We start from the raw sequence: 24,066 nt of genomic DNA, 5'->3' as shown, positions 1-24,066 counted from the left end.
AAAGTCAATTTTGAAAACCATGAATCGCAACCATACAATATAAATCACGGAGTACCACAAGGATCTGCCCTCTCCTCTACTCTCTTTAATATTTATATCCTCCATCTTTGTCACCTACTGACAGAACTTGGCCTTTTGTACTTCATCTATGCGGATGACGTACAAATTGTTATCCCCATCACTGACTCCCTTAATGATGCCCTTAAAACATGGGATACTGCCCTCACCGCCATTAGTATCTCCTTACTAGCATCAATCTGGCCATTAACCCCGATAAAACAGAACTTATGGTCATTTCCCCACAGAATCACAAAAACACAATTGCTGCCACTCACACATCACTCACTTCTCCTGACATCCCTAACACTGTTAAAAACCTTGGAGTCACATTAGACAACCACCTTAATTTAAAAAAACATATCAACAACATTATTAAAGATGGGTTCTTCAAACTACACACTCTAAAAAAAAATTAAGACCATTACTCTACCAACATGATTTCCGTACTGTACTGCAATCCCTCATTTTTTCGAAAGTTGATTATTGTAAGGCCCTTCTCCTAGGCCTACCCAAAACTACCATTCTACCACTACAAATGCTTCAGAATGCAGCAGCACGCATTCTCACCAACACCAGCAAATCGGAACATATTACTCCCATACTCAGAGATCTGCACTGGCTCCCCATTGCGCAGAGAATCATGTTCAAAACCTTCTCTCTAATACACAAGACCCTACACAATGAACTTTACTTCCACAAACACTCCAGAACCCCTAGAACACAACATGCAGCCACCCTACACACCCCCACACATAAAACCACCACTCTTGAGTCAACTAGGAAGCGTGCGATAACCATAGCCAGACCAAACTGTTGGAACAATTTGGTCTGAGTTGAGTTACGGCAAGAAACATGCCCAATAAAATTTAAGCAAAAGCTGAAAACATGGCTTTTCCTACAGGCTTATACTTAACCCTTACGCTCTCCTCTCTCCATTACTTCTACAGCCTTGCCCACTAATTTACTTAAATGTACATCCCCTTTTTCTTTCTCACCACACCTAACTTTTTGTTGGCAATTATTCATATCGATTGTATATCAATTGTATATAAGACTTCTATCCCATTTCTTTCTCTCATACCCAGCTTTTCTCTTTTCCAATTGTGTTTTATAAAATTCATTCTATTTATTTATAGACTTACTAGCCGTTAAGCCCGTAACAACGGGCAACATTTAAAAACATTTTTTCGGTCCATTTCCTTCCCATACGCTCCCCCTCATTCTACCCCCCCTCCCTCTCACCTCCCCCCTCTAGTCTCCCTCCCCTCACCTCCCTCTCACCTTCCCCCCTCTGCTCACCCTGTCCTCCCTCCCCCCTCACTCTCTCCTCCCCCCTCCCCTCTCCTCCGCTCACCCTCTCCTCCCTCCCCCTCACTCTCTCCTCCCCCTTCCCTCTCCTCCGCTCACCCTCTCCTCCCCCTTCCCTCTCCTCCGCTCACCCTCCCCTCCCCCTTCCCTCTCCTCCGCTCACCCTCTCCTCCCTCCCCCTCACTCTCTCCTCCCCCCTCCCCTCTCCTCCGCTCACCCTCTCCTCCCCCTCACTCCTCCCTCCTCCGCTCACCCTCTCCGCCCTCCTCCCCTCACCCTCTCCTCCCTCCTCCCCTCACTCTCTCCTGCCTCCTCCCCTCCCCCTCCCCCCACTCTCTCCTCCCCTCCCCTCAGTTCCACTCACTCTCTCCTCCCTCCCCTCACTCACTCCCCCTCTTTCAATCCCCGTGTGGTGTCCCTCCCTCGCGCGCGTCGTCGCCGCCGCCGCTCCTGCTCCTGCTTGTCACCGCCGCCGCAGGTACTGCTCCTCCCGTTCCTGCTCCTCGCCACTGCCGCTCCTGCTCCTGGACCCAGCGCCATTTTTTTTTGGGCACGCTGCGCTCTGACCGACGTGCTCGCCCGCGCATGCACGGTAGAGTTGCTCTCTACTGCGCATTTGCGGCACGTCAGTCAGGGCTCCCTTATCTAGTAGATAATTTCATTCTATTTATTTATAGACTTATAAATTCAGTGAGATAACAATTTGCTTTGTACCACTATTTATTTTTCCCTTTCATTGTTCCACTGTTCTCTCCCCTCCCCCCCCCCCCCGCTTACAAGTTTATTGTAAAGCACTATTGCATATGTTCGTTAACAAGTTTATTGTAAAGTTTATTGTTTATTGTAAAGCACTGTTGCACATGTTCATTCTAGTTGGCACAGCTGCAATGTTTCTGTTAATTGTGAACCGATGTGAGGTTACTAAACAAATGTCGGTATATAAAAACTGCAAATAAATAAATAAATTTATTGCGAATTGAATTTTGAAGCTCCCTGCTCAGTTGTAGAAGCGTTATCTGTTCCATCTTCCTTAATGATTGAACATAAGAAAATGCCATACTGGGTCAGACCAAGGGTCCATCAAGCCCAGCATCCTGTTTCCAACAGTGGCCAATCCAGGCCATAAGAACCTGGCAAGTACCCAAAAACTAAGTCTATTCCATGTAACCATTGTTAATGGCAGTGGCTATTCTCTAAGTGAACTTAACCAGCAGGTAATGGACTTCTCCTCCAAGAACTTATCCAATCCTTTTTTAAACACAGCTATATTAACTGCACTAACCACATCCTCTGGCAACAAATTCCAGAGTTTAATTGTGCGTTGAGTAAAAAAATAACTTTCTCCAATTAGTTTTAAATGTGCCCCATGCTAACTTCATGGAGTGCCCCCTAGTCTTTCTACTATCCGAAAGAGTAAATAACCGATTCACATCTACCTGTTCTAGACCTCTCATGATTTTAAACACCTCTATCATATCCCCCCTCAGTCGTCTCTTCTCCAAGCTGAAAAGTCCTAACCTCTTTAGTCTTTTCTCATAGGGGAGTTGTTCCATTCCCCTTATCATTTTGGTAGCCCTTCTCTGTACCTTCTCCATCGCAATTATATCTTTTTTGAGATGTGGCGACCAGAATTGTACACAGTATTCAAGGTGCGGTCTCACCATGGAGCGATACAGAGGCATTATGACATTTTCCGTTTTATTCACCATTCCCTTTCTAATAATTCCCAACATTCTGTTTGCTTTTTTGACTGCCGCAGCACACTGTACCGACAATTTCAATGTGTTATCCACTGTGACACCTAGATCTCTTTCTTGGGTTGTAGCACCTAATATGGAACCTAACATTGTGTAACTATAGCATGGGTTATTTTTCCCTATATGCATCACCTTGCACTTATCCACATTAAATTTCATGTGCCATTTGGATGCCCAATTTTCCAGTTTCACAAGGTCTTCCTGCAATTTATCACAATCTGCTTGTGATTTAACTACTCTGAACAATTTTGTGTCATCTGCAAATTTGATTATCTCACTCGTCGTATTTCTTTCCAGATCATTTATAAATATATTGAAAAGTAAGGGTCCCAATACAGATCCCTGAGGCACGCCACTGTCCACTCTTTCCACTGAAAAAATTGCCCATTTAATCCTACTCTCTGTTTCCTGTCTTTTAGCCAGTTTGCAATCCACGAAAGGACATCGCCACCTATCCCATGACTTTTTACTTTTCCTAGAAGCCTCTCATGAGGAACTTTGTCAAACGCCTTCTGAAAATCCAAGTATACTATATGTACCGGTTCACCTTTATCCACATGTTTACTAACTCCTTCAAAAAAGTGAAGCAGATTTGTGAGGCAAGACTTGCCCTGGGTAAAGCCATGCTGACTTTGTTCCATTAAACCATGTCTTTCTATATGTTCTGTGATTTTGATGTTTAGAACACTTTCCACTATTTTTCCTGGCACTGAATTCAGGCTAACCGGTCTGTAGTTTCCCGGATCGCCCCTGGAGCCCTTTTTAAATATTGGGGTTACATTTGCTATCCTCCAGTCTTCAGGTACAATTGATGATTTTAATGATAAGTTACAAATTTTTACTAATAGGTCTGAAATTTCATTTTTTAGTTCCTTCAGAACTCTGGGGTGTATACCATCCGGTCCAGGTGATTTACTACTCTTCAGTTTGTCAATCAGGCCTACCACATCTTCTAGGTTCACCGTGATTTGATTCAGTCCATCTGAATCATTACCCATGAAAACCTTCTCCATTACGGGTACCTCCCCAACATCCTCTTCAGTAAACACCGAAGCAAAGAAATCATTTAATCTTTCCGCGATGGCCTTATCTTCTCTAAGTGCCCCTTTAACCCCTCGATCATCTAACGGTCCAACTGACTCCCTCACAGGCTTTCTGCTTCGGATATATTTAAAAAGGTTTTTACTGTGAGTTTTTGCCTCTACAGCCAACTTCTTTTCAAATTCTCTCTTAGCCTGTCTTATCAATGTCTTACATTTAACTGGCCCGCGCATGAGTGGTAGAGTTGCTCTCTACTGCGCATTTGCGGCACGTCGGTCAGGGCTTCCTTATCTAGTAGATAATTTCATTCTATTTATTTATAGACTTATAAATTCAGTGAGATAACAATTTGCTTTGTACCACTATTTATTTTTCCCTTTCATTGTTCCACTGTTCTCTCCCCTCCCCCCCACTGCTTAACAAGTTTATTGTAAAGCACTATTGTATATGTTCGTTAACAAGTTTATTGTAAAGTTTATTGTTTATTGTAAAGCACTGTTGCACATGTTCGTTCTAGTTGGCACAGCTGCAATGTTTCTGTTAATTGTGAACGATGTGAGGTTACTAAACAATTGTCGGTATATAAAAACTGCAAATAAATAAATAAATTTATTGCGAATTGAATTTTGAAGCTCCCTGCTCAGTTGTAAAAGCGTTATCTGTTCCTTCTTCCTTAATGATTGAAGAGTGAATTGGAATTGGGTGGGGGTGGAGGGGCAGTTTCTATAAGAAACGATGAAAAAAGTTTGTAGTGATCTGTTATGCTGGGAAACTTGTGAAAATCTTTTGCAGTGTAAATATGCTTGTATTTTGGATTAATGTTGAGATTAATTTTTTTAAAAAAGTAAATGCGAATACCAAATTTAGCATCAGAAGCATATACCGATTAGGGAAAAGCCAAGAACGAATCCTTTGGCTGTTCTGAGGTGCTGCATATTGGTTGAGTAGCATATTGGGTTACTATTCAGTTGGCTTCCTTTTTTTATGTTCCAGTTGTTGGTACAGCTGACATCTGAAGAAGTTGCCAAAGGCTGGACCCAGTGGTGAGTAGCAGTTTCCAGGTGGAGCTCCTGTGATTTCCTTGTGCACTGCAGCTCTGGCTTACTGAATAGGAAATCCTCTTTTCTTCTTGTAGGTATGACTTAACAGAAGACGGTACAAGGCCGCAGGCTGCAACCTAGAGGCAGACCAGGAGCTCTCCAGCTTGTACAATTTGTGACTGCATTATTCTCGCCGATGTACCAATATTATTTTTATAGTTCCATTTGTTTAGTTATTTGACAAGCCCCGACAGTTTTATATTTAAAATCCTCTTTTAATGCAGATTATAGCAAATCTCCTTATTAGAACCTAATTTGCTATAAATATTTCATTTTTTGTTGTAATGTGCAATAGGGTGTTATAATGAAATTGACCTGCGTGGCAAGTGTCCTATATGAATGGAGAGCTGTTATGCTCTACTCCTGCCTCATTTTGTATATCACCCATGTATACCATGTAAATATGTGCTATTTTTTTATTCTTTTAAAAGCATTTGAAAGTAAAAGAAAACAATATAATTAATTGCTATTTTTTAATCCACATGCATGTTTAATTCTAAGGACAAGTACTATAAAAGCCTCTCTTTCTTTTTAACTGGGCAAGCAAAATGTTTTTATATGACCTATAACTGTTTATTGAAACACAGACATATTTACAGGCACTATTGGAAGATAAGACAAGGGCTTTTGGTGGAAAAAGGCTAAAACTAAAATGGACAAAATATTACTATATTTCTACATGTCTAACTATGAAAACATCTTTTAGAAAGTCCTACAAAAGAATGATGTCCATGGAAATGATTTGAGAACTAAGGAGAAGGAAGTATAAGAAGAGAGACAGACGCTGATATGCCAAAGTACTCTATCAGTTGGTGACACATATAAACTTAGGGGGTCTATTTTAAAAGTCGTGCGCGCGGTTCCTGGCACGTGCACATGGACGTGTACTTCAGCACGCGCATGTTATAAAATGTTTCCTGCACGCACATGTGCGCCGGATTCTCATGTCCGCGCGTGCATGTGCGGGCGGGGGGGCCTGTTCCGTGCAAGAGGGGGGGAATTTTAGAATAATACGTGCAGCAATGCAAGTAGGGCTTCCCCAGTTCCTTCCCAGGCCGCTCCAATAAAGGAGGAGAAGTAATCGCCACGCGCCTGCTGGCGCACGCTTCCCCGGGACAGTGTCTTAATGGCGCTGTCCCGGCCTGCCTCCCACCCCGCTTCTCCCTGTCCAGATCCTGCCCCTTTCAGCAGGCCCGGCACTTGTGTGTGTATTAGGGGTTATGTTTCAACAAATTTCATATGTAATTACTCACGGATGTTAAAAATTGGAAGAAAAAAAAGATCTCAGCACCTCATGTTTGTTCTAGCAGAACATACAGCATTTTGAGAGGTAATTTACAATCACGGGTCTTAAAAAAAAAAAACCTCCAAATTCATTTTATTAGTTTTGAAAATAAGAATGTTTATATATTCATTTTGTATTTTCTTAAAAATTTCTAGTTTAAACTCAAGCTGTGCTTTTCTCTTTAAATATAATGCTTATCCACATTCCGGACCCGATAACAATTGAAACTTATCTGACTTTAAATAATGCTGGTAGTAAGCCGGATGTGTACTGTATCCATTCATTGAACCAAACAGACGTCAGCTAACGTTTCGCCGTGTGGCTGGGTCAAGGCAATTACTTCTCAATCACAATGTTCAACATCCAAATGGTTTTCTGCTGCGGTCCGAACCGCTAATGGCGACTTAGAGGTGCTGAGGTCTTTTTTTCCCTCCAATTTTTAACATCCGTGAGTAATTACCTATGAAATGTATTGAAATATATACTAGTGAAGTTGCTGTCTTTAGTTGGATTTTTCATTGACTTGACTTTATTGGGGGTTATGCCCATGGCTGGGCCCGTTCTAAAATGCGCGTGTAACCCCCGATTTGTACACACATGGGCCTTTTAAAATTTGGACATTAGTGTTTACTATGCATATTAACAGACGATGTTAATGAAAGGAAGATTATACAGACTAATGAATCTTTGAAGCAGTTCATGTGTGTGTACTTTTTTAGCTGAACTAACAAATAATGAGCAGTTTTTCATCTCATTAGCATGGCTTATACGTTAAAACTCTTGCAAACTAATATGCATGCAAACTAGATTGCACTTGCTTAGCACTTTTATTTTGTGTTAACGCTTGTGAAAGTGTTAGTGTATTAGTACCAAAGAGTGGCATGTTTTCTGAATCAAACATGCATTTCAATAGACCGATTTTAATTATTATTTATGTTTTCTGGTAATATATGAGCACTTAACTTCTCTCATTCTATAGGAAAATTTAGATGGTGAAATCCCATCTTCTTTAAACGACCATGTCAACCTGGCAGACTCAAAAGCTAGCTAATTGAATGTTACTTGCAAGTATATAGTACTAACATATAGCAGTCTGTATCCTGCAAAGGAAAAAATCACTTAGAATGGAAATGAATGTATTTTTGGCATGAGATAAGCTGAGTGTGCACCATGTTTTGTTTCCCTGCAGAGCTATGAGCACACTTGCAGAGACTTCCTGGTTCAGGCATGGTGACCATATATTGCCATGTCAAAAGTAAAATGTGGTGGTAGTCCTGGGCTTACCCCACTACAAACATGCAGATGTAGTCCTCTTTTTCGTAGGACAGTCAAAATGACATTTCCATGCATGTAATAAGGCAAAGCCAGAACTTGGCTCAGTCTGGCCCTTTCAATATGGTCACCCTTATTAGAAGGCAACCATGAAAATAAAAAGTTCATGTGTTTGCAAGGAAAATAACATTTACAGGTTAATTTTCAAAGGGACTTTTGCAGGTAAAATTGTGTGGACAAGCAGAAATAGCCTTTTATAACATTGCTCTCCCAGTATGCGGGTAAACTTATCCACGTGTGTCGTACATTTGTGTAAGTTTACCTGGATTGAGTGGAGGCATTCCAGGGTTGAGGGGAGAGAGATTTGGACATATTCACATTCAAAAATTATGGGCATAAATTTTCAAGAAAATGTGGTAAAACTTATACATTGTTTGCCAACAATCTTATGCATGATACTTTAAAATTGAACCTTTAATGTCAAAGGTGTTTTTTCCTTTTCAGGATGTAAGGCACACTCTGGTTATATTTGATACTGTATACCTTGGGGTAGCACATCAGTGTAGTGATATATTGAATTACCACCTAGGTTGAGATACCTCTTTAGGATGAACACTTTAGATTATTTAAGCACATGTATATTTGCAATTTTTTTTAAAGCATTTTTAAGGATGGTAAAAACTTTTCAGTCTGAAGGAAGAGTGCTTAAAGATGTACCACCTGTTATTGTAAGTGAACCCCCTATAATCATTCCCTAGAAAAGGCTGTGATTTTGGAAATGGCATATGTTTTAAGAACTGTGTCTCCTTTTTAAAAATATTTTTTTTAAGAATGTAATTAATTCAGGTAGAACTGCAGCAATTGGGCTGCTATTTTAGTATTAGTGCAAATTGGGATTAAGAATTAAGGGGACAGACTACTAATTTACTGGGGTTTTTTTTTAATGGATTTTATGGATTCTATGTTGCCTTAAGATTGATAATGCTAAGGTAGGAAATCATATTTGAATCAATGAATCCATGAATAATTCCTGCTGTTGTCACTGCAGAAATGCAGCCCTATATTTTGGACTGGGGTGATGTCACTACAGGAATTTCATGCCTCCAGTAACATTAAAAACCAAATTCCCACTGTCATGGTACTTTTGAAAAATAACCACTTTTTAAAAAATGATTCCAAAATCTCAGCCTCTTGCAGTTAAGTAATTGAAGTTTATTTATACTAACATTCTGATATCCATGGTAGTCCTCCTTTAAGCAATCATAATCAGTGGAGGGTGGGATATCATTATCTGGAAAAATGAACAGCTTGGGTGGGGGAAGATGGGATCTGGAGCAATTCTGCAAACACTAGAAAAGTAACTTAAACTAAGTGGAAGAGTGTAGCCTAAGGGTTAGAACAGCAGGCTGTGAATAAGCCAGGGTTCAAATCCCACTCCTACTCCTTGTGACCTTGGGCAAGCCACTTTTCATCCTCTAGTGCTTCAGATACAAACTTGGATTGTGAGCCCTCTGAAATAAATAAATAAATAGAATAAGAGTATCTGAATGTAAAGTGCTTCAGAGTTGCAATTGTCAGAATATAAATGTTTAAAAATGCCCAACCAGGAAGCTATTATAAGAATTGTTTTGAGGGGGTAATTTTCCAAAGGATTTTTACGTGTATTCAACTCAGTTTTATGCGCACAAATGACTTTTTAAAAAAATTACCCAGGACGTTGTGCACAGGTGTAACTTTGTGCGTACATTGTCGGCACGGGTTCCGTGCACATCCGCATATTTTTCAAAGCAGATTTGTGCTCATAAATCAGCTTTGAAAATTCAGGGTAACGTCTGCGGGTATGAAGTAAGTACTCACAGAGTTCAACCAATATGGGCTGTTTGAAAATGACCCTCTCCTGGAAGAGTGTTTTAGAAGGTTTTGCCATAGTAACTCCTGTTTGTCTTCTGTAACTTACAGGAAAAGACGAATCCCATAACCAATTAGGAAGCAGCATTCTAAGAGAATGAGTCAAATATTCTTAGAATAAGAATTAATGAGAAAGCAATAAACTGTGTTGTATTTACTAAACTGTTAGTGGGGGTATGTTTGCTGCCTTCAGGATTTAGCTGCTAATGAACTCTGACTGCTTTTTGGTTTTCTTTTGAAGGGGAGAAGTGGGTGAGTGTTTTGTGTTTCTGGAGCTTTGCTATTTCTTCACAGTTTTTTGTGAATCAGATTACAGGCAATGAGGGTAGAAGAATTCAGAAATCCCACTCATGGGGAATTTCCTGAATAGCAATTGACTGAGTTTTTTGACCAATCTTTGGTTTTAATGGCATTTTAAGTTATGCAAACTATAAAGGAAGCTGAGCAGAGTCCTCAACTGACTGCCAAAACTGCCATTCAAGTAGAAGCCGTACAATATTATTTGCACTTGCTTTGTTTTATAGACTGAGGAATCATGCCACACTGTTTACAAAAAAATGAAGAAAAGGGTTTATGTTCTCATAGTTTAGATGCAGTTTTTCCTTGTTTTGACTATTCTTCATATCTATACCCATAAACAGTTTGGGGTGGAAGGAGTCCTACTTGTCAAAACAGCTCTCCTTCAAAATTTATGTCCCTCAGAGAAATTTTTTACTCAGCATCTAATTTTGAATACCAACTTGCTGAGAAGAAAAGAATAAAACATTCCTTATATGCTAAATATTTTTTCATTTAGGGATGTTCACTGCTTTTTAGCAGGTCTGAGGTAATATAATGCTATACTGAAGTATTTTATTTTACTGTAGCAAGACAACTTTATACCTTGGTATGTGTGTTTGAAACTGCTTATGTTCATAAACAATTGATGTATTTCATTGCACAGCTGAGTGATTGGTGTGAGCCAGTGAATCCGGAGAAATCTCCATTTAAAGGCTTGTGGCAGGATCCTGTGCAGTTCCAGCTCCCTCGGACTAAATTCCTGCAAGCTTGTAAATCTTATGGGCTGATAAAGAGATTTAAGAAATCATACTAGTATCAGTAACTTTAGTGAAAATAACAGATACACTCATATAATTATTTTTGAATGCACAGTTAATAGCATTTTCTAAAATAAATTCTAAGATCTCTTTGCTTATAATTATATTTTTGCCATAGCAAATTAAGTATATTTCTTTGAAGATACCTAAATTGAGTATTTTTTGTAATGGGTACTTGCAAAATCTACTTTCTGTCAGTGCTCCAAAGACAAACTGCAGATGGGACTTGTAAGATAACTGAAAGCTAATGTAAAATAACTTCTGTGTATTGTTTTCTTGTTAGTCCACTAAAATATAATTTCTAAAGTAACTCATAATTGAAATTACACACTGCAGGATTTCTAGTTGTTAAGATATGTACAATAGGTATTTCTAGAGTGATAAAAAGCATTCATTCTCACTCACAACACTCCAAAATAAAACATATATCATATATATTTGTGTGTGTATATGTCTACACAAAATATTAAAGCATATTATTCATGTACAGGAATACTTTCCTTAGTGTACTTTTAAGTGTTTATAAATTTATGTATACACACTTGCACATGTGATTCAATTTTTCAATTTGATATCTGCAATAGAAAAAAATATTTTTACTTTTGTACTGTTAACATTCTTAAAATAGGAGGGATATAAGAACGTGCTGATAACTGTGATAATAGTAACAATAAAATGTATATTTTCAGATAATTTCTACTTATCATACTGTTTAAAACATGTACTGACAAACTTTGATATGGTGAGCCTCACCTGACCCCAGTACAAGAAGAACTCCCAGCCTTGGCTCTTCCCTCAGTTGATTACTGACACATTGCACCTGCACTAGTACTTACAGATCAAGTTGAGACCCTAAAGAACATCAGTATCACTGAATATTCATCAGCTTGTTAAGTCTCTAATGCCATTCTCCCAATGTTCTTACCTATGCTCCACTGTTTGAGCTTTCTCTTTTCCAGGTCCTTCCTGGATCACCACAATACTTGTTCCCCGCATGTCACAAATCTGCCTGCATTGTCGATCATCTTTTTCCAGTTCATCTGTTCTTCCTCTGCATGGCCTGGCTGTATCTCATGGATCGCAAAATGTATATATAAATAGGCAAATATGCATGATAAATTATTTTTGTTCTTTATAGTCTCCTCAAAAAAAGGAATAAAACTTTGTGCTAAATATTGAGAGAGTACATAACTCAGCAAATCACTAATTCAAATATTGTGGTCCATCTCCAGGCCAAATGGTGCTGCAGTTTACTAATATATTCAGTAGTCCATTTAACAGACAAACTGTAGATCCTGTAGTTTAGACATGCAGAAGTTGTGACGTCAGAAGGTAAAGTATTTAGTAAATGGGAGAAGATGGTCACCCTTTTACAAGAAAACAGTCTGCCAAATACTGAATAATCACATCTCCGTCATTAGCCTGAAGCAAAAGCCAAATCTGGAGACATACAATGGATGGTATTAGCACAAACATGAGAATGGAATGATGCAATTGAGTTACTTTTGTTGTTAAAATGTCTTATGGCAACATCTACACCTGATCTCTTCAATGGGGAGAAAGGGGTTTTCTATGTGGGCAAAAATGAACAGTCATCTAGTTGAGTTCTGTTTGTCAATTATGATTAACTTTCACATGTAGTTTATTTATCCTGTGCCTTAAAATATTAAATTGTAATGGTATCTTTAATTCATGTATAAAAAAAATGCTTTGTTTGCAGTATTCACCTACATTTATATTTTATGTTATTAAAAAAAACTATTTAAAATGTGCTTTTTTTCAATGATGAGTAGACAAGCACTGTGCCATTAAAAGATGTTGTAATCTGAACATGAATCAGTGTATATCACTTGGATTTGGATTAAAGAATTGAGATTTTAATTTTTTGACTGCTGCCTTTGATTAGAGCTGAAATTATCTATGTTGTATAATTTCTCTGGACTCAAAGCTTTAGGGCAACAAGAACACTCAAAATCAGCATTAATGTAAGAATAGAATGTGAAATAGGTGGACTGAGTCAAATGGAAGATCTAATATTAGTTCCTGCCTGGAATTCCAGCTTTTGGAGGTTAGATTGGCTCAGGTGCAAAACCAGCAACATCTGTAATGGTGATAGCTGGTGGGCAAGGCAAGACAATTTTGGAAGAGCTACTGGAGGAGCCAAATCTTGTCCTACTGTATATACCACAGGATGATGTTGGTGGGTTTGATTTGTAACAGGGGATGAGATAAGGGAAAAAATAAAAGTTAATAAGTTATATAAGAAAGTCTTATGGTGCTGAACTGCAGCTTCATTTCCCTTCCAGCCAGATTTTATAAGCATGATAGTTCCAGCTTATACAGATCCTAGTGAACAAAAGGTTTGCTATTCTGGGTCAGAACAAAGATCCAACAAACCCAGTATCCTGTTTCCAACAGTGGCCAATCCAGGTGTAGTAACATGGGTGATAACAACTTGGGTAACAGGTGAAGAAAACAATGGATGCAGACTCTTGGCTGTTTCCTTAACATGCACTTTTATTTACAGTGAAAGCAAATACAGAACAACAAATGCAGCTCACCTTGCTATTCTGATAGCACTCAAACATAAAGGGGTACATTTTAAAACATAGCGTGCGCGCGTATCTTATAAAATCCGGGGTCGGCGCGTGCAAGGGGGTGCACATTTGTGCAACTTGCGCGCGCTGCCCGTTCCCTCCGAGGCCGCTTCAAAATCGGAGCGGCCTCGGAGGGAACTTTCCTTCCACCTCCCCCCACCTTCCCCCCCCTACTTTTGTCGCACAAGTTACGCCTGCTCGAAGCAGGTGTAACTTTGCGTGCCAGGCCGGCTGCCGTACGCCATGTTCTGGTCCGGGGGCAGGTCCGGAGGCCGTGGCCACGCCCCTGGGCCGAAACCACGCCCACGGCACCGCCCCCGGATGATGCGCCGACCGTCTTGCAAGATCTCTCCTGGGTCTTTCCCTGATTTCCCCCCTTCCTCTCCCTTGCATCCTCTTACCCTATGTTCTCATCTTAAGTCTTTATGGGGCAGGAGCGATCTCTGGTCGCTCCTTCCCTACCGGTGCTGCTATTGCAAATGATACCAGCAGACTGAGGCCGGCATCATTTCTGCCTTTGAAAGTGGCACTGGCCAGGCCCAGACTGATGCCCTTTTCTTGTATGAAAGAAATTAACAGGGGTGCAGGCCTCAGCTTTCCAGTGCCATTTATAACAGCTGCACTGGCAGGGCACTAAAGTGTGAATTTTAGAAACAGAGTTCAAAGAGGTCTTGCTTTCCTTTGACTTAATTTAGCCCCTCTTTTATGTGCTACTGAACAAAATTCTTTAACACGTACTTTGTCCTGACACTGAATAATCTGTATTACAGTTCACCGATATGATAGGTTGCCTGTTAAAGCTTTATTTTTTTTTAATTTCTCTTTATTTTCCACTCTCTGGTTGGTATTCTGATCTCTGCCAACTCATTTAGTAGTTTGAGAGCTGTACAAGTCTTGTTTGCCAGCTTGGAATTCTTATGTTAATGAAAAAATACTAATAATAATAATAAAAAAAAAAAGGTCATTGAAAGAAATTGAACCTAAGCTCTGAGTGATTTGGAAAAGTCTACCTAAAAAATAAAAAGATTTTCTATATCCTTCCTCACAGCATAAAAACAATTCTTTTGAGGTGAACAAAGAAGTCCCTTCCTTTGTTTGATTGAACAGTTAAAATGTTTCAAACAAAAAGAGACTGATATTGCGACAATAATTACATTTTCCAGAACATGGAAGCCATTTATTGACGTTACCACAAGAACAACAAAACACAATAGTTAATAGCTTCAATAAATCATTGTGGCAAACATTGTTTTTACACTGCTAGCAGCTATATCTTCATTCGCTTTCACTGTTTGCTTTTTTATGGTTTAAAATAAGAGGAAAATGTCATGTACTCAGTGTAACCCCTGGGCAGGACACATCCTTTAACTGTGACCCAGAAAGAAAAACAGAGATGGACACTTTTTGCACAACCACTCCAATGACTCTATGAAACTCATTTCCTCCCACAGATAGCTTTAGTCTCTGAGGTTCAGGCTCCTGAGTGTGGGGATGAACAATAGCTCTTATACTGTCTCCTTTACTTCATTGCCAATATACACTGTCTTTGCATTCGATAAACACACACGAGAAGATTGGTTGTTTCCAACTTCTTTACTGATAGTTTGATCAGATGATTGAATATATTCACGTTTCTCTTATTCAATTGATTAGACAGTAGATAGAATAAACTTGTGACTTCATGTCATCTAGAAATGTCTCAATCATTTTAGAAGCGCTCCTTATTTACAATTAAATTTCTTCTCCCACATACTGAGCTTTCTCACCAGGATGTAGGCTGAAATTAATTCAATCCTTCTTTACCTCCTAATGTATTTCTTAAATCTTCCCACTGAAAGTGATCAAAGTATACAGTTCCAATATTCAATCAGAACTTAGTACCAGATTTAATAACTTCCAAGAAATCCTTTAGACATCCTATAAATCCTCAGACAGCACCAGAAGGGCACTTCACTGTCTTTCTTGACTCTGTTAACTCCTTAGGCAGTGCCTGGTGGGCACTTCTCACCCCTTATGTAAACTTCCATCAATAGCAACAAAGTTCTTGTTATCTTTATGATGTATCTTCTTTGTTTCTCCTGATAGTGCACTTTACTAGTAGGATTCTTTGCTTTACATGGAAATTGTAACATACTGTATCTTTCTGGATAAAACGATTCCCTCTTCCAAAGGTTTAGTATACTGATTCCCAGGCACTCTGGGTTATCAGTTCCAAGTGGAAAAATATTAGTTAAAACCAAAAAGGGGAAAAATTAAGCAATAAGCAGAAAGGGTACAAAAAAACTTCCTTGGCTTCAAACAGAGGGGATAGGCCATAAAAACATGTTACTGTACTGGGTCAGTCCGAGGGTCCATAAAGTCCAGCATCCTGGTTCCAACAGTGGCCAATCCACGCTTACAAGTACCTGACAAATACCCAAATATTAAATAGATCCCATGCTACTAATGCCAGTAATAGCAGTGACTATTCCCTATGTCAACTTGATTAATAGCAATTTATGGACTTCTCCTGAAAGAACTTATCCAAACCTTTATTAAACCCAGCTACACTAACTGCACTAACCACATCTTCTGGCAACAAAGTCCAGAGCTTAATTGTGCATTGTGTGAAAAAGAATGTTCTACAATTTGTTTTAAATGATTTACTTGCTAACTTCATGGAGTGCCCCCTAGTCCTCCTGTTATCTGAAAGAGTAAATAACTGATTCACATATACCCATTCTAGTCCTTTCTTGATTTTAAGACCTCTATCATATCCCCCCTCAGCCTTCTCTTCTCCAAGCTGAACAGCCCTAACCTCTTTAGTTTTTCCTCATAGGGGAGCCATTCCATCCATTTTATTATTTTAGTCACCCTTCTCTGTACCTTCTTCAGTGCAACTATATCTTTTTGAGATGCGATGACCTGAATTTCACACAGTACTCGCTCCATGGTTCAGTCTAACCATGGAGTGATACAGAGGCATTATGACAGTCAATTTTTTTCACCGTTCCTTCCTAATAATTCCTTACATTTTGTTTGCTTTTTTGACTGCCACAGCATACTGAGCCGATGATTTTAATATATTATTCACTATGATGCCTAGATCTTTTTCCTGAGTGGCAACACCTAACATGAAACTTAACATCATGTAACTACAGCATGGATTATTTTTCCCTATGTGCATCACCTTGCACTTGTTCACATTAAATTTAATCTGCCATTTGGACTTCCAGTCTTGCAAGGTCCTCCTGCAATTTATCACAATCTGTGTGCGATTTAACTACTCTGAATAATTTTGTATCATCTGCAAATTTAATAACCTCGTATTCCTTTCCAGATCATTTATTTATATATTGAAAAGCACTGGTCCAAGTACAGATCTCTGAGCCACTCCGCTGTTTACTTTTTTTCACTGAGAAAATTGACCATTTAATCCTACTCTCCGTTTCCTGTCTTTTAACCAACTTGCAATCCACAAAAGGGCAACACCTCCTATTCCATTACTTTTTAGTTTTCTTAGAAGCCTCTCATGAGGGACTTTGTCAAACACCTTCTGAAAATCCAAATACACTACATCTACTGGTTCATCTTTATCCACATGTTTATTATCTCCTTCAAAACAATGCAACAGATTTGTGAGGCAAGACTTCCCTTGGGTAAATCCCAAAGGAAGTCTTTGTTCCATTAAATCATGTCTTTCTATATGTTGTGTGATTTTGTTCTTTAGAATAGTTTCCACTATATTTCCCAGCACTGAAGTCAGGCTCATCAGTCTATAGATTCTCGGATCACTCCTGGAGCCCTTTTTTTAAATATCGGGATTAATTGGCCACCCTCCAGTCTTCAGGTACAATGGATGCTTTTAATGATAGGTTACATGCTAATTATAAAGGCGAATATCTGGCAGACCCATCCCTCCTTGTTTACTAGGGGCCATTAAGTGTGTGAAGGGGATCCTAGGTTTCTTCCCTCTCCACATATACTTTTGGAGCTCCCCATGCAGTCGACAAATGTCTTGGCTTAGGAAGAAGTAACAGGAGAATACTTAAGGTATAAAGCCATTTAGGAAAAAGGGTCATTTTGTACAACTGGATTCAACCTCCCAGGGACAGAATTAATGGCATCCTTAATTGGAGCAGACTGGGAAAGGCCTACTTGCATCGCCGTGCATATTTTTGTAAAATACCCACCTTGTGTGTGTCAGAATTGTATTTTATAACATGCGCGCTATAAAATAGCCACGTCCATATGAGCGCGCAGGTTTTAAAATCAACCCCTGTCTCTCCCATCTTACTTCTTAGACTTCTGGCTTTGGCATACAGACATTTGAAAGTGTGTTTTTTGTTGTATTAACAACCTGCTTTTAAGTTGATAGGGATAATTTGAAATCCTTTAGCTCAGGTGATTCTTTACTTATAGGCACATGTTCTACTTTTACTTTTATTAGAACCTCTCTGTTGGGATGCCCTAACTCTCCTGTTTCATTAGTATTCTTTGGAAATACCTCTCTCCGAACCATGCACTGCTGAGCGACTGTCAGCTTTTCCCCTTATTAATGCAAAAATATTATTTCTCTGCATTGGGTCACTAGACAGCTTAAATCCTCTGGAGGAGAGACAAAAGACTGCCAGGATCTTCCTTTACACATGATCTAACCTTACACAGCAGATGCCCCAATTCACTGTGAAGGGGTGCCAAGGCTCTCTCAGGGAATTCTCAAAAATTGGCTTAAAAGAGTCCAAAGCAATCACTAAAGACTGGAACAGATGAGTCAACAGAGGCTGACTCCTAAATAGGAAAATTCTCTACTCTTTTCCCATAAAGTAGGAAAAATTATACAACAGGAAGCAGCAAGCTCTGACTGCTTGAAAGTCTAACAAAAAATCCACAAGAATAGCAGGTGCGTTGGGATAATAAATAGCTAGGACACGCCATCTGCATGTTCCTATCCAGGGGAGCAAAACTCAATCCTCTCTCTTGTTTCCTATTGAACCTTTCCAGATTAATGATACTCTCCTTCATTAAGGGGAAACCAAAGATTTCTTGCAACAATATTTTTGTAAACTTGAACAAGGTACAAATTATTCCTCTGGAAGGCAATGATGTGCCTACCTGAGGGGCTACACACTCAGGGCCGAATTTTAAAAGGGTTACAAGCCTAAGTTATGCGCGTAACCCTTAAAAAAAACCCTTGCGCGCCGAGCCTATTTTGCATAGGCCCGGTGGCATGCGAAAGCCCCGGGATGCGCATAAGTCCCGGGGCTTTCAAAAAGGGGCGTTCGGGGGCATGGTGTTGGCTTGGAGGGGGGTCTGGGGGCGGTCTGGGGGCGTGGCCGAGTGCCCCGACACAGCGGCCTGTGTTGGGGCCTGCCGTGGCAGCAGACAGCCGGCAGGCGTAACTTCGCGGATAAAGGTTTGTAGGGGGATTTAGGTAGGGCTGGGGGGGGGGGGGGGGGTTAGATAGGGGAAGGGAGGAGAAGGTGGGGGAAGGCGGAGGGAACGGTCAGCGCACGCAGGGCTCGGCGCGCGCAATTGCACAAATGTGCACCCCCTTGCGCATGCTGTTTTTTAAAATGTATCCCTCAGATTGTAAGGGAAACTCCTTGCCAGTGCACTTTGTACCCATGTACATTGTGTCTCAGGCACAAAGCATGTGCCAGAAATTACATACGCAGATTTGATTATGCAATCTCTGTGCATAATTTCCTTTCCCCGATCTAACTGCCACCTTCTATTATTGACTGGTAAAAGAATGCTTGCTGTTAACATGCACATACTTTACCTGCATGGTGGGAGGGTAAAAACCAGACCACATTGTTTTACGCAGGTAAACCCAGATTTACCTATGTGAAATATGTCTGATAATTGCCCACTAAATGATTTTGTTGTTCATGTTACAGCGTAATTGTTCTACACTTTAGCTTAACTACCAAAGGGTGATAGCTTAGCAGTTACATGGAACCTCTTATGCTTTGTTTTATATGTAGCATGACCAAAATTATGTTTTCAATATATAGTGTTAAAAAATATCCTTAGATTTTGATTGTCTTTAATGTAGTTTAGGAATCTTTTTTTTTAATTTTAAGTGATAATTCTGACATACTGTAAATAGTCCCTTATCAATTGCCAGGATTTCTCTCTCTTTTTCTTGCACCTTTTCATGATGGACACTTCTATAGCGCACTCTCAATAAGGTTAATGTTAGCGGTGTTAGAGGACATAGACACATGGGCTCAGTTCATCCCTTTTCCAGAGTTCAGATCCACCCTTTTTTTTTTTAAACCAGATGTGTGAAGGTGACCTTAGCTTTCTATATTACATTACGGGGCTCTCTTTTTCTCAAAACCTAACAGATGTAATCTATCAGAATGAAGTTTCTTGTTTTGCAGTTTTCCACGTAGGCTGCTGATTTGGAGACTCCATTTCAAACTATTGGATATGTCAAAAGCTGTTAGAATGGTTGCCACAGAGGCACCATCTGTGCTAACTGCCTCTGACATGGCTAAGATCACCATAGAATCTGCTGCTGAAACTGTCAAAAACCTTTTCATTGCCAACTTGCAATGAATAAAACATTTGTGCTAATTAAAATTTGTAACATGAAAAGAATTGCCATAAATCTAGGAAATGTTTCATTAATTTACTCCCATGCATTGAATTTGGTTCTTTTGTGATGCTGCCATAGTTAGCTTTTCTATTGCCTCTGTTAGAACTGAAGAATGGGCAAATGCATATTATATTCATTTTGGGTGGACTTCTCTGTAGATGTTCTCTCTAAATCATAAACCTCCATAAAAACTTTCAAAAGTACAATGTACACAAAAGGGTTAAATTGTACTTCTGGGAAAATCTGTACCCATTTTAAAATTCTGCATATTATGTTTATCAAAATAATGCAATATAATCACTATCTTTCAGTAGCAATTAATTTAAAATTAAAACCAAACTTTTTACTGAAAAATGGACCCTTTTTGAGATGTGGTGTGGAATTCTCCCAAGAGTATTAATAGTACATCAGAAAAAGGGTATCTGATTTTCAGCAATTTTACTTTAGCAAACCAAGGACACCTCCAAGCTGAAGGCAGTGCTGAATTCTTTCAACTCTTGTTACTTGCTGTAACACAGTGATGTCCATAGCTGTTGCTACAAATAACAGCAGCTCAAAGAAATTAGTGCTGTTTTCAGATCCTCTTGGGTGCTGTAGACAGCCAAATTGAAATCCCTGAAAATCAGAAGCTCTAACCAGTAGACTATTCTCCCCCCTCCCCCCCCCTCCACACACACACACTCTCACGCCCCCTTCCTATTCTATCTCCTACTCCCCCAGCTAATTTCCCCAATGAGCTTTCACTCCCTGAAATGTGTGTTAAAAAATGGAAGTGCTGCTTTAGAGCCTTTGCATGGAAATCCCATGCAAATAAGGGCATTAAGCATTATTGACCGATCCAGAGAGGTTCACTGGTCCCAATCCAGGGGTTTTTTTTAATGCTGGAAACTTTAATCCTAGTCAGAGGTGGAGAAAAGTTTTCCAGCATTGCTGTGCTGGCAGTTAACACCAAGGGGCAGGTGAAAATAAAACTTTTTCCTGCTCTGGCCAGGTAACTGGATAAATTCTGACATCCAGCTAAATGGTGGCAGCTAATCACCATCACTTAGCCAGATATGTCCATTCTAACCACCGTCAGATAGCTGGATAATTTTGTATTTATTCTGCTGAGTGGCGGCAGTTAACCACTGCCTCTTAGCTGGATAAATACTCTCACTTCGAGCGATACATATTTCAAGAGACATCCCACCCCTCCTTTTCGAGTTAAAATGTGCATTTGATTTGTGCTGAATGCATGTTTTCCAGTCAATGTGCTTTTTATGTTTAAATCTTTAATTTTATTAATATCAGCAAAATGAGAATAACATCAACAAGAATCCACTAGCCCATTATAAAGAATCAAAGTTGCAACTTGTTGTTTTGGACTCTGATCCCAACAGGAGCATATCATACAAAGAAAAACTGGAACACTTAGAACACTGGACAAAAAAACCCTGTCCCCATCCTTCCCACCAACCACAGATGAGAGTCCTTTATTCAACCAAGGTCCATCAATAAGTATTCAATAGTAAATTCCTAGCCTGGAGAGGTAATGAATCCAAATAAGGGAGCCAAATAGATAAACTTTTCCACTTCTTGATAGGATGGCTATGTCTTCCCAGCATTTATTTATTTAAATATTTTTATATACTGACAGTCGTTGTGAACATCTCATCGGTTTACATGAAACAAAAAACTGCGAACAAGCTTTACATAAAACAAGGAACTGTAGTATCAAATTAAGGGCTAACATGGCAAGGTGCATTAATTCCATGGTTAACAAATGGTGCATAGCATTTCTCCAAAAGTCAATAATGCAAGATGGTGGTGTGGGTGACCAACAAATCCTTTGAAATCCACAGCTGTTGTTCTTCAGTGTAAGCTCTAGCCAGAGGGAAAAGTCCAAAAACAGCAAGTTGTACAGAAAAAGGCAATTGTAATGACAAAATGTTTTCCATGTAGATAAAAACCTGTGTCCAAAAGACCTGAACATTACATTAGAACCAGAATGAGTGCCTCAAAGTTCCCTCTTTGACCATACATTTATTACATAGATCAAAGTCAGTTATCCCCATAAGAAAAGCTTGCTTTTGAGAAACATATGCTCTAGACAACACTTTCATGTGCATCTCACGTAATTGTGCATTTTGCGTGAGACCAGGGATACGTCGAAAATTAGCCTGAAAATCAGTCAAAGGGAGAGAGGTGAGCAAGTCTTGGTTCCATTTAGACCATATAGGTTCTTAGGAAATGATAGAAACAAATAGAAATGACGGCAGAAGAAGACCAAATGGCCCATCCAGTCTGCCCAGCAAACTTTCACACTTATTTTTCTCATACTGTTACTCTGACCGCTGAGGTCAGGGCGCTTATTGGTAACTTTTTGGTTCCAATTTCCTTCCACCCCCGCCATTGATGTAGAGAGCAGTGCTGGAGCTGCATCAAAGTGAAGTATCAAGCCTAATTGGTTAAGGGTAGTAACCGCCGTAATAAGCAAGCTACTCCCATGCTTATTTAAGTAGCCTGTGCAATTTAGTCCTCGTTTGTTGTTGCCTGAAATCCTCTTTTCTTCATCCCCCCTGCCATTGAAGAGTGAGCTGCGCTGTATATGTATTAAAGTGAAGTATCAGGCTTAATTGGTTTGGGGTAGTAACCGCCGCAACAAGCAAGCTACTCACACGCTTATTTGTTTACCCAGACTATGCAATTCAGTCCTTGGTAGTTGTCTGAATGTAAATCCTCTTTTCTTCATTCTCCCCTGTCATTGAAGCAGAGAGCTATGCTGGATATGCATTGAAAGTGAAGTATCAGGCTTATTAAGTTTGGGGTATTAACCGTCGCAACAAGCAAGCTACTCCCATGCTTATTTGTGACTTCAAATCCTTTTTCCCACATTTCCTCTTGCCGTTGAAGCATAGAGCAATGTTAGAGTTGAATTAACAGTGTGTATGTTTGTTGAATAAGGGTATTAATCACCAGGTATTAGCTGTCATTCCCGCAAGCTACCCCCATGCCTCTTCTCTTCATTCACATGCTCAAGACTTTTTGGATCCACAGTGTTTATCCCATGTGGATCGTCACCACTTCCTCCGGAAGGGCATTCCAGGCATCCACCACCCTCTCCGTGATGAAATACTTCCTGAAACTGGTTCTGAGTCTTCCTCCCTGGAGTTTTAAATCGTGACCCCTGGATCTGCTGATTATTTTCAAACAGAAAAGGTTTGTCGTTGACTTTGGATCATTAAAACTTTTCAAGTATCTGAAAAATGATTCCAAATGAGAGTTTCAAAAATTTCTGAAAAAATGATACCAAATGTCTAGATGGATCCTCTATATCAAATCAGTCTTGGAACACCTCCTTACCCTTAGCTGCAAGGGCATTTGCATCTAAGAATCTTACATAGTGTTGTAAATAACTAAATGTTGTAATATTAAGATCTGTGAATTTACATCATAAGGAGTAACAGTCCAACAAGTGCCCCTCAGCAGCACGAATGTGAGTCAGTAAGAAAACCCCCTTCCCATACCCAAATGGAAAAAACCTTACTATCCAATGATAGGTAGGGAAGGAGAGACACCATAGGCTTGAGACCCATCTTTGAAGTAATCCAATGCCACACTTTTCAAGTGGGTGATGATATAAGGACATGCATTTTCAAATAAGGAGAGAGTTGTGATCTAGTGGTATTAAGTATAAACCGAGGTTGTGAGGGAAGAGTAATGGCCCTTTCATAATAAATTTTAGATTTTTATATTCTGCTTTTCACACTATTTTCAGTACTTCAAAGCGGATTACATTCAGGTACTGTAGGTATTTCCCTATCCCCAGAGGGTTTACAATCTAAGGGGGTCATTTATCAAAGTGCTTTATGGGTTTTTCGCATGGGAATGTCACCTAGCACATGTGCATGCATGGGCCATCTTTAATACATGTCAGGGCGGGAACCTCGGGGGCATGACATCACCGCCTCGCTGTATTTAAGCTGACTGGCCCTACACTCAGACGAGTTAGCAAAGAGTTCTCCTCATTGCTGAATCCACTTCTCCTTGGATTTCCTGTTCCTGTCTCAGTG

The 24,066-nt window shown here is 39.7% G+C and overlaps 1 protein-coding gene across 4 annotated transcripts in view; it reads left to right on the top strand.

Annotated features, from left to right (window-relative positions):
- The window catches only part of ESYT2 (extended synaptotagmin 2), a 310,854-nt gene extending 298,145 nt beyond the window's left edge, over positions 1 to 12,709 (top strand). For all 4 annotated transcript variants that reach the window (XM_029588514.1, XM_029588510.1, XM_029588509.1 and 1 more), the window contains 2 exons: positions 5,160 to 5,209; positions 5,302 to 12,709. In XM_029588514.1, coding sequence (XP_029444374.1) covers positions 5,160 to 5,209; positions 5,302 to 5,347 — 96 coding nt within the window. In that variant the 3' untranslated portion in view covers positions 5,348 to 12,709. The remainder of the gene's footprint in view (positions 1 to 5,159; positions 5,210 to 5,301) is intronic.
- Positions 12,710 to 24,066: the final 11,357 nt, after the last annotated feature.

Source organism: Rhinatrema bivittatum, chromosome 2, assembly GCF_901001135.1.
Source record: "Rhinatrema bivittatum chromosome 2, aRhiBiv1.1, whole genome shotgun sequence".
Classification (NCBI taxonomy): domain Eukaryota; kingdom Metazoa; phylum Chordata; class Amphibia; order Gymnophiona; family Rhinatrematidae; genus Rhinatrema; species Rhinatrema bivittatum.
Note: the sequence above shows the minus strand (reverse complement) of the source record. Positions and strands in the feature narration are given on the sequence as shown.